Below are 12,114 nucleotides of genomic sequence, written 5' to 3' on the forward strand. Positions count from 1 at the left end.
ACTGGTTTGATAAGAGGCCTTCCAGTTCAACCAGATATTTAATCACACTGTCATTCTGACAAAGCTAGAGTTTACTGAGTTAATTTACAACCCCACAGACCTTACTTCTCAATGCCACAAACAATGACTAATAAACCAGATCAATAGAGGAGGGTATGCTTGGAAAATGCTGGTAATGACTACTTTGAATAAGGTCATATCTAAGTGTCTTTCACACTCAGTGAAAATGTGATTGGTTCAAAGGGGGTCGGCATCGACAGACATTATTCTCATGGATTCTCATTATGTTTGCCCATGCAGTTAAATAAACACATGCATACATTTACAAGTGAGTGATAAATTACCCTGAGCTTTCTAGCAATGTGTGTGGCCAAGAAACCGATCACCTCGTGGCTAAAACACCTCGCAGCTGATGCCACATGTAAATATAGAGAAACTATGGTTTTTCACATGGTGTCTGGTTCCTGTTCCTCTAGAGAGTCGGGATATGAAATTAGCTTGGCCATCTTGTACAGTCTACTACTGTAATAACAGGACATATAGAGGTGATACAGCAGCCATTATTCTTACAGTATAACGCTAAGTTGATCAACCCGTTTAACTGCCACACACTGTTGTATTTTTTGAAGGACCCAGCAGTAAAACATCCTCCCAATATCCCTTCCACTCATCCCTTCATGCCACTCTGCTCTCACTCACATTCATTGGCCATCCACGCCACCGTAATTTATGAGCCCCTGTCACTGCCATTTGGCCTGCCGCCAATTTAATTACCAAAGAAGCTAACTATTAACAGCTAGCAGCCAGTGTCAAGTCACACATCAAATCTGTGGTCATGAGGGAGTGTATAAAGCCCCTGTTGGCCGTGGCTCAAATTCAGGGATCTCTCCCAGAGCAACCATAATAGATCACTGTAATACAGAAGTAAGTAGTTAAGTAAAATTAGATTGATTGTTGTTTACCCATGATTGGTATTTTCATGGGTAATGACGATTATAGTAATCAGATTACATAAAAAGTTGATGTCACTATAAGTGTTATACAGTTGATGTTGGAGAGGATCATTATATGTTTAGAATAATGTAAGGTGACAAGGTGGACAAGACAAGGTGTCTGTAATTGTGTTAAAAGCGAGTGATCACTCTCTCTGATCACTGAATCCAATTATTGAACACAATAACCGCAGGAAGTTTGTGTAAAACGAGCGATTTGGATACATTCTGAGCAGATTATTTCCTCTTATTATTGCATCAGTGATGAGTTTTCCTGGTGTTTTTGGGAACTAATTTAACAATCATACATACTTAATAGGCTTCTTTTTTGACAAATTGTTTTCTCCCCGACACTTGACCATTGTTCAGTTATTGGTTGTTTTAACTTTTCTAATGCAGGACGAGGCTGTTTGAAGGCTCTGTGAATATAGGTTGTGTTCATCTTAAAAGTTTAGATCTTAAATTATAATCTAAACTTTCAAAATAACAATTTAATTTAGTTTTCTGCAATTAAATAAGCAAAATGCTGATATATAGGCCTACTCTGTATTTTTTTTTTTATGTTTTCTTGCACCCCTTAAAATCAAGAAGGCCTTGGGACCCCTAATGCGGGTCCCAACCCCCATGTTGGAAACTACTGCTAAAGTAACATGTAATATATGTTGAGGTTGGCTAAGTAACAGATCTTTTCCTAAACTTAAACCTAAACCAGAGTAAGTACAGTAGGTTTTGTGCCTAAACCTAATCAAAGTCCAAACATTTTACAATGTTAAATACAAGCTTTATTTTGAAAGTCCAACTGTACCTTGACCGCAGAGCTCTGCATGTTCATTAATGATGCAAGAAAGGCGCCTGTATATTTTGAAGGGGCGGGCCACTGATCAAGCGGCGGTATTTGATGAGCTGGGAGTGAGAACATGTTGTTGAAACAAGGAATGGGTAAACACAAGTGGTTGCCACAAAGATGGAAGCACACTATTGTCTAAATTACCATTGTATGCTGCAGCATCTAATACGCGGATGCCTGTGGAATGATGTTATTTGATCCCTGGACAATCAACAGTTGAGCCAAAGTAGCCTAATATTGCTGTCCTAAGGCATTTATTAGTTTCTGACATATAATAATAATAATAATAATAATAATGGAAATAAAATACTGTATCTCTGAACTGTCTCTATAACCAAATCACACACATTTGGGCTGTTCTATGTGATCTCCTTTTGACAACTAATGTAATAACTAATTCACTTCCATTCACTGAGCCTCCCCTGAATCTGATTGGAGCCCCCCTGGGGAGGCCCGCCTCCCACTTTGGAAACCACTCATATAGTGTAATCACAGTATAATTCGGTCCCTTATACTGACTTGTAAACAGATCCAGTTTTAAATGTGAAAATGAAGGTTTTACGTGGTTGTAATTACATTAAAGAAAACTCTCACAGACCAGTGTTACAATCATACAAATATATTAGTTTGTTTTATTCAATTATATCCAATAATACGTCTCCCTTGACTTTGTGTAAGTTATTATAGAAATAAATACAGATCATATTGCAAATGCAGAGACAAGAGTTTGGGATAATAGAGTGTTGAGGGAGGGGGGGGAGGGGATTGAGGGTTTAAAGGGGTTAAAGAGTAAATACTGGGTAAAGACTGTTTCTTTGAAGGTGTCCAGTAAATGATTGGCGCATGCATGCTTGTAGTCCCGCCCGTCTGTGATCCTCTACCTCAACCCAGGAGTTTTAAAACAGCAAGTCCCACGGCTCTCTGTAGTCCTTTATAGCTCTTTTCTCCAAGTGACCCATGGGTTTGGATGGCGTATAGTAGTTGTGTTATTCCACCTTGCCAGCAACAGGGGGAGTTATTGCACCCCAACCACATTTGCATGGATATATTTATATATAGAGATATATAGATATATTTTTTGCCCCATTTGTATACAAAAATAGTGTCATTGTGGCTTTGATAGCTGGAAGACTGAAGCACTCTTTTTGCATTTGGAAGACAGGAAGGAAAGAAAGATTATGGTGATTTCCTTAAAATCTTTTCTTCTGGAAGACTTTGTCACAATAACTCGGATCGTCCATGCAGTACAAAGATGAGCAAAAAAAAAAAAAACAGTCAAAAAATCCTTCGAGGATCGATCACCGGATCACACACACAGGTAGAAGATGTGTTTATGTGTGTGTGTGTGTGTGTGTGAGACAGACGGTGAATGAGCAGTCCACATGCTGCCGGTGAGCCAATTAAAATCCCCGTTAAGAGATCAAAGGTCAGAGGTCGGTCTTTGATTAACAGGCGAGTGCTGGAGGATTGTGGGGGATCAGGAGGAAGAGGGTGGAGCCCCCCACAGTCTCAGCATACTTAATGTCTTCCTCTCTTTGTAGATTACTCAATATCCCACATTATGTGACAGGAGAACGGACACGGATATGCATTTAAACAGCAAAATAAACACATCAAATCAACAAAGACACATGGACGGACCAACAATGATTCATATAGGGCGCTACAATGGATACCAACACCAATTCCTCATACCGTTTCATTACAAGTCACAGAACTTCCACTGAGAAATACCCAAAATACAATCCATACTGTTTTTTTAAAACAAAAAACACTCAAAAAGGGGTAAATAAAGACATTTTAGCATAGTGTATACAATGTAAAGTCACCACTAAAACATTGCTGGTGCATTAGCTTGTGAGAGGTGAAGTCCCTCCATGATCTGTTTGTAAAGGTCACCCCATTTAGCCACATCTGCGCTGCCTTGGTGCAGGGTGCTGTGTGTGTGAGTGCAATGCAGATGTGTTCAGGGACTGTTGGTGTGCTTTTTTTAAAAAAAAAAAAAAACACAGCCTGGTTTTTTTATATATCAAGTTAATGTGCTGGTTAATACTGTACAGGATGTGACATTCGTTGCTCGGGCTCCGGATTCCAATATAAAAGCACTTTTTATGAAGCGGCTAAAAAGGAAAATAAAAAAGAGAGAGAGAGAGAGAGAGAGGGAGAAAATCTGTCCGAGGACGGCGTCACTCTTTTGTCACGTGAGCCTCTCTCTCTTCCTCCCTCTCTTTTTTGTGTTTTCTGCTGCATTGCAGATGTGGTGGAGGGACTCCACCTCAAAGTAGTGCACACACACACACACACACACACACACACACACACACACACACACACACAAACTTAAACAGCAACCCAGCTCACAAAAAGGGCAAAATGTAAGAAAAATAAAAGCTCTAATAAAACACGCAGTTGGTTTCTATATCAATATTAATCCTTTTTTTTTCACACCCTCCCAGATAATGTGGCTGCACCTTGTTAATGGAGTTTATTGCTTTCTGCCCAAGGACTCGTGCTCATTGATTTGGCCTCTGATTTATCCTCTATTTTGTCTCTCTCCCTCTCCCCCTGCCTATACTTTACTCCCTCTCTTCTCGCATACACATAATGGACACAGAGATATTCAATCACAGTTACACAACGATTACACACAAAGACCAAAGCTGATGAGTGAAACCTAGAAAACACACGCCAGAGCACACACACACTGTGTGCGCACACTCACACGCATGCACATACATACTGCCGCCAGGTTAAAGGGAAGTTGTGTTTGCAAAAGAAGGGATCGGAGGGAGGAAGGGGAACTTCAAAGGGAGGCTGTGAGGGCACAAATTAGCTACACTAAAGTATGTGACACATGCTTCTCTCTCTCTCTCTCTCTCTCTCTCTCTCTCTCTCTCTCTGAGTCCTTCACAACCCCGGATGACCCTGCCTGCAGTTGTAATTCGCTCAGTAAGCAGGGAGGGCCCTGACTTGGAAGAAATGGGAGGGAAGGGAGTCCCCCGGGGAGAGAGGGTGTGTGTGTGTGTGTGTGTGTGTGTGTGTGTGCGTGATGTGTGAAGCACGCAGCTGAATCAGATATACATCATTTAACCCCCTTCGATATCCACACACACACACACACACATTCACGTACACACCTCACCCGTCTTTTTTTTTTATATACACCAAAGAAATGGCGTTGCTAAGCCCACTAAAGGGCCAATATTTAACATTTAAAGCTGACTCCAGGAGCATTTATCAGCGAGTTAAAAGCAGTAAATTCAGCCACGGGGGGGTGGGGGGGTTTCACTAATCAAACGTGTGCTCGGATAGACGGCCGCTGAGATGAATGGCAATCTTTACATCCTGTAATTCACACGGAATCGTTTGAAGTGAAGCCTGAAGGCCGGAGAGCAGACAGGCTGGAACAGAGAAGCTGATTTCAGACTCCACAAAGAAATCACAGCAGAGACAAATGGGAGAGTATGATTACTGCAAACACACACACACACACACACACACACACATGCAATCATGCAAACTTTCCAATTCAACCACACAATAAATGACTTTGTAATTCTACCGTTCTGCAAAGTGAAATCAATACCACTGCAAACAGGGTGGGATATACATTTCCACGCCTCCTCTTTTAAAGTCTTTACCCCCACCAAATAACTCTAACATACTGTTCAGAAATGAGGATATTCAAATAACAGTCTGCAAACTGGAATAAAAAGCTGATCTATCAGCATCTTCTGCAGTGGCAACAGATACTGATGACTGATGCAACTTTAAGTGGCTGATGGATCATTTGTATTGTTTTACATTTAATCAGCGAGTCCACACATAGCATGAATATCTCCGTTAACTGAGATATGAATCCATCGCTCACTAGATGTCAGGGTTGACTGACGCTCAGTCTCGAGATCTGATGGCTTGGTTTAATAAAATCTTGGCTCTCGTTGCTTTAAAGTCACTTTAAAAACAGAAGTTTGAGGCAGGAAATGAGATGATTGTAGCCCTACAAATATTGCAAACAAATTGAGCCATCTAATTCATGCCCTGTTCTGTAGAAATGCCACCTTGTGTGCTGTTATTTTTTGCATCAGTACAGGCATATGCATCAACAGAAAGTAATACTGCACTTATTTTGAGGGTTAAAGGGGCTCTCGAGCTATTTAGTATTGCACTTCCATAAAGTTTGGGCACTCACAAGAGTCACACCTGAAGCAGCAGAGGCCAAGATATCCTGACTTTTAGAGTCAAGCTCCAAATATGCTGCATCCTACATTTCCCATAATGCATCTTCCACTAGAATCTCTGTGCCTCCTAAATGCTCACTTATTTTAAACCCCTCCCGTCTGTAATGCAGACTGTTAAAAATTCAGGATTTCAACCCAGTCTGAAATTACCATGACGTCATCACGGTTTTTCTGTTTCGAAGCGTGTTCAAACAGAAGGCGGGGCCAATTTTAGATGCGGTGTGATTGCACATTAAGTCAATGGAAAGACACGAGTGGGCATGAGTGTGTTTGGCAAACTGAGCCAAAGACAGGTTTGTTCAAGATAAAAAAATGTGAGCGAAGAATTTGTGCTTATGCCGGGCTATATGAATCTAATGGAAAATAAGAGAAAGAGCTGGAGTTCTTGATGAATTCTGAGCTCAAACACAAGCACGCACTGACCGGGCGCACGGTTAGTTGCTACAGTCAGTACAGCCTGTACAGGCCTGTTTAGGATGAATAAGTGGGACTGCCCATCTTTCCGACGGCCCATTATTCTGAAACCCCAATAGTACGAAAAATGCCCCATTTGACCAAATGCCAATTTATCTGACAGGCTGTTATTCCAAAAACAAAAGCTGACTGCTCCGAAGGCCCAAAAATACAGATTTTTTTTCCTTAATATTTTGAATATCTTGGATGGCAGAAAAGTCCGTTCACCTCCATCGTCATGGTAAAAATAATAAACGTGGTTAAGTCACGGTCACGGTTTGGTAAGGCATCAAAACTACTTGGTTAGGTGGAAATGATCATGGTTTGGGATAAAATAAGTTAGTTAAGTCACATATATAAGTTGGTGATACCTAGAGTGAGTATTTTCAGAGCAATGGCCGTATTCTGAATAATGGGCTGTTGGACAAATGAGCTTTCAGTCCAATGGGACATATTTTGAACTGTTGAGATTTTGGAATAATGGGTCGTCTGAACAATGGTACAGCCCCGAATGAACACCGATAGCACAGGCAGCCCAGTGGCCAAATCTGTTTGAATGACGTGGGTTTCTTTTGCTTCACTTTCTGTCTGAACACACCTTTAGAAAACTCCCTTAAGAGCCACAGAAGGCATTTTACCTTCCTCATGATGCGTAACCTGACCTTTATATCTAAAACCAGTGTGTGCCTCTTTAACCCTTCCTGTGTGCATGATTGATACATTGCCACACTTTTTTCATTTTTTCCACAGTCCTCATTAATTGCTAACTAAAATATTAGCCCCTAACGCGCCTTAACAGCTGCTTTTCTTTTCAAAGTCGAATTCTGAAAAACAACAAACATGACACACACATAAGAAAATATTGCAACATAGATTTCCCAGCCCTTAAAATACAGTAGTAGTCACAGAAGTCGTGTTTGTGTCTGTTTGCTGAATTCCTCCTCCTCCCATTTAATCTCTATATCTAGTCCCAGACAGACCTAATTCTATTCTAGTCGGCACAAGCCTGATTTAATTATATTTGTGTAATTACTTTGCAAATAGCACTCAAACATCGTGTTCTGGATTAAGCGATCCATAGGGGGGGTGACGGGTCAGACACGCCGACCTGAGGGTCTATTTAACAGTTTAATTAAGGTTTTCAGTGTGTAAGTGTTAACAGTAGCTTGCGTTAAATAAATAAAGAATAATAATGGGAATAACTGATGGGTTGCAGTTCATTGAACTCAAAGTTTCTTTTCTTCATTTCTCACAAGTCATTTCTTTGTTATATCACTCATCTTTCTCCTTACTTCCTTTTCTCTCTCAACCTACCTCTTTTCATCCTTCTCACCTATCTTCCTCTCCGAGGGAAAGCAGAGGTAACGTTTGCTTCATCTCTCAGGTAGCAGATTACTTTGCTCAGCGGCTCGCCTCCATTCTGTGAGGGGTTATCGGCTATTATTATTTACAACCAGAGGTTACAGGGGAGCAGAAGATTATGCGTGAAATGAGAAGTGTGTGTAAGTGTGTGTGTGCGTTAAAGGGAACTCTGTCCGCATTACCATAATTTCCCCTCGAAGCTCTTCTTCTTCAGCTCATCACCGCAAATGATTTCCCCTAAAAATCTCTCTCTTTCTCCGTTTTCTTTTCTTTGGTGCGTCCCTCTCTCTGAGCCCTGATCATCAATCTGGCCTCGCCTCCGCCTCCTGAACACACAGGACTCCCTTGCTTCCCACAATACATAAACATTAGGCAGAAACAATTACGCTGCCTGGCATATTGTACCAAGAAAGTTTGATATGAAAAATGATTGCTTTTGGTGCTGAATGGAAAGAACAAACGCAAACGCACAAAACAAGGCCTCCTGAACGAGGCTGGTAAATATTTTAAATAGTTACTTTCTTTACCACGAGGGTCTATCAGATAAACGCTGAAAAAAATGTGATCACATCTATCTTTATATTTCCTCTTTTATAATCATCATCCGTCTTATGTACGACCACTATCAGTTACATTACGTAAATATGACTTTGGTTTCTTATTTTTCCTCCTGACAAAACACAGTAATTCTATGAACTTTCAAATATGACAAGTAAAGAAGGCTTGAATTCCTTTGCATCATAACCAAAGTCTTCAGGAGAGATTCATGGTGATTCATATAAACACATTTAGAAACAGATTAAGATTGGATTTTGAATGAAGTAAGGGTTAGGGTCAGTTGTAAGCAGTAGAAACTAGCATCTTTTTAGTGAATGTGTGAAAGCGTGTACGGTGTTGTTGCATGTCATGGGCCGAGGTGCTCAGCTGACTGGTCCATGCGTAAATAAAGATTTAAAGGACCATTCCAGTCATTTAGTGTTGCACTTCAATACCATTGGGGGACATGCAAGAGATAGATTCAAAAAAAGAATGGTTAAAATCGAAGGAGCAGAAGCTGAGAATTCCTGACTTTAAGTCCCTAGTATGGGTCAAAGAAACAAAAAACACCGGATCCTACATTCCCCATAATGCAGTGTGACTGCATCTTTCATTAGACCCAAATCAGGGAAATGTTGTTACTGAAAGCTTTGGGCTCAGGTATTTTTAAATGTAATATATTAAAGGGAAACCACCAATTGTACACATCGAAGTCTGTTTACAGATGTTAGGGCGTACTACTGCTTCCGTGAAATAAGTTGTATTAAAGCCTTCTGTGGCTCCTGAGGGAGCTGTTGTAAATCTGATAAACTGCTGCTTGAGTCACCCTTAGGGCTGAATACGACACGTTAAGACAAAATCAAAAGAATCTCGGGAAGAAAGAAGTGACCTCTGTAGTCATCACTAGCTTGTTGCTAGTAGCTCGAGGTCACATTAGCGGCTACTAGCATAACAAACCAGAATCTCCAACCAAACTAGAAAGTGTTGTATTAGCCTAACAGTCAGTAATGAATAATATTAAGCAAAAATATAGGTTTTGTATGCGGGTACAGCCCAGGTTTGGGTGTGAGTTTTAGGTGCTGTACTCAAGTTTGCATTGCAGTCTTTCAGTTAGACTTTAAGGTCTTCAGTCCCAACCCTTCATTTCTAAAGTGCTGTCACTGGAGTCATTTACTCAGATCTGAGAAAGTTCCTATAAACTATTCACCATACAACTGTTTTCACAGACTGAGTAGTACTCCGAATGACTTGTACCGTTAACATGTAAAATAAGTGGAGTGCCCCTTTAAAAATCCATCACATACAGTTCCATACAGTAAATATTTCTGGCATGGGGGCAGAGATGGGGTAGCATGGAATCTGCAGAAACTGTTATCATATGCAAAAGCTTATATATTGTTTTAATTCATTAGAAGGTAGTAGCACAATGTGGATGCAATAATTCAATAAAACAAAGATCAGTATTTTTAGACAAGCACACCACATTGAAAGATCCAGGGTCCACAGATACTGTGTGGGCCTCAGGGGTTTGTGCAATGCATGGCCAGCCACAGTGAAAAAAGCTATTGCAGTGCAATCACAAGCCACACAGTCAGGCTCCATCAGTACCCCATCTCACTGATGATATCCTCATCATCTCCCAGAACCTGCACACACACTCACAACCGCGCCGACATGTGCATTTGTGAGTGTGTGTAATGCATGTCATTGTGTTAAGTGTGTTAAGTCGTGAGATCATTTTCTGCGGTCGTCGCTCATGGATATCAGGGTGCTAAAGTGTGTGCATACCTCGGCGTGTGTGTGGGTAAATGTCAGTGTAGTAATGAGCGTGTGTATGTGTGTGTGTGTGTGTGTGTGTGTGTGTGTGTGTGTGTGGTTACGCAGTGTGCTGAGGGAGCTCTTGGCCCCTCGTTTAAGGGTCGAAAGATTCTGATCAGCCCCAGACTCCATTAACAGAGCCGGAGAGGACGGGAGGGGTTTTCTTGTGCCGCCGAGTGGAAAATTGAGTCCATGTCACAAACTAATCAAATCGCGCCAAAGGTGAATGGAAGAAGAAGGGAACACACTTGCACACAAACACACACAAGCAGGGCTGACAAGTATCCAGGCCATCGCACAAAGTCGCTGACACACGCAGAAGATGTGGAGTGAGCAGATGGCTGCAGAACAAAAGTCTGCAAGGGTCTCTGCGACGGCCTCGCATTAGCATGGCTCTGTGTCAGGCTAACATTAGCATGGAACCCCGCGGGGAAATAAAAACACGACCCATTTGTAAAGTGTGTGCTGCCGAGGGGCGGATGAGACCGTTGCACCCGTTGTGGTAAAATCAGGAAGACTCTGCTCGGATATTTGGTTGACTGGAAGGACGTCGCTGATGGCGGCTAGAAGGTGTGTGGGATTTCCTTCCAGCAGGTTAAACACGCTGTGGTGACATGCTATACGATGCTAGTTCACCTCTTCATGGAGTTATTGCTTTTAAATCCCAGGCTTTGATAATCACAGAGGTTATTAAATCAGAAGGTGGAGGGCTGGTGTGGATGAGGGAGGGGGGGGGATCTGTGAAGGTAAAAGGGGCTTCCCATTGGCCAGCTTCACTCTGCATGAACCTGCTCTTTTTCTCCAACTTTACACCATTGCATTGTGGTACGCAGAGTTCTCGTGGGGTCAGTGTTGCAGGCAGCAGGTGTGTGTGTGTGGGGGCATAGCCCTAACAACCCTGGTCAGGTGTTCGCTGGTGCCCAGTGCCCCGTGTCCTCCACCATTCCTCCCACCTGTGTCTGTGAGCGCTAGGAGGAGGAGGTTTTGGTTTTGGATTGAGGGTCCTTCTTCCCGTTCTGGAGCACGGGCGAGTCACTGGAGGTCTTGGGCGTTTTTCTGGGCGGGCTTTGCTCAGCGACGTCGTGTAGAGAGGGCTCCCTGTACATGGCCACTGGGGAGGGAGAAGGATGCAAATAGTTCAGAGTGGGTAAAGACGAGTGACAATATAGGTGCAAGACTTCACTGTGCAGGGTTATATCCTAATTTTCTTAACAGTTTTAGCACTTGCTATAAGTGCCTTTAGATGTGCAGTAATGACCTACATTTCTGTTAGCCCTTGTGTCCTTTTAAGTGTCTTTAACCTCCTTTATTTAACATAAAAAGTTAGCTTGTAATAGATAGGGAAACAGTAGCAGACAAAATAATATAGAGGAGAAAACCCAAAGTATCCTGATGCTGGATTACTCCCGAACTTCTATGTTAAAGCTGCACTGATTCATATCTGCATATAAATAATGGAACACGGGTCATTCGTCGTGACGAACACATGATTTCTCACCACCTCACCTCTAGTAAAATAGCGTTTTAGCGTCTTTCAGCCTATTGTTTTGGTTTTACAGCCCCAGCTACACTGTTTGGTCAGCTGTTTGCAGGGAAAACACTGTATACTATCTGCCCAGCTAGCAATTGTTTGGGGGTTATTATTTAGGGGCAGTGTTCCACACAAAAAAAATCAATTAATGCAGCTTTCACAAGTTCAAAATATTTTAGTTGGGAGCAATACTATCTCTCTGCCTTGTGCTGCACCTAGGATTAGATTTGCAAACAACGATCTTTATCTTAGACAAAATAAGGTAGATGCTCTAAAAAAAAAAAAAATATTTTTAAATGACTAACCAACTGTAATATGAATAATAATATGTAA

General features: G+C 41.7%; 1 protein-coding gene across 2 annotated transcripts in view; it reads right to left on the reverse strand.

Annotated features, from left to right (window-relative positions):
• Positions 1 to 2,442: 2,442 nt before the first annotated feature.
• The window catches only part of fgf11a (fibroblast growth factor 11a), a 101,569-nt gene continuing 91,897 nt past the window's right edge, over positions 2,443 to 12,114 (reverse strand). For both annotated transcript variants that reach the window (XM_051428729.1, XM_051428730.1), the window contains one exon: positions 2,443 to 11,361. In XM_051428729.1, coding sequence (XP_051284689.1) covers positions 11,219 to 11,361 — 143 coding nt within the window. In that variant the 3' untranslated portion in view covers positions 2,443 to 11,218. The remainder of the gene's footprint in view (positions 11,362 to 12,114) is intronic.

The sequence above is a fragment of the Dicentrarchus labrax genome, unplaced genomic scaffold (genome assembly GCF_905237075.1).
Source record: "Dicentrarchus labrax unplaced genomic scaffold, dlabrax2021, whole genome shotgun sequence".
In the NCBI taxonomy this organism is placed as follows: Eukaryota; Metazoa; Chordata; class Actinopteri; family Moronidae; genus Dicentrarchus; species Dicentrarchus labrax.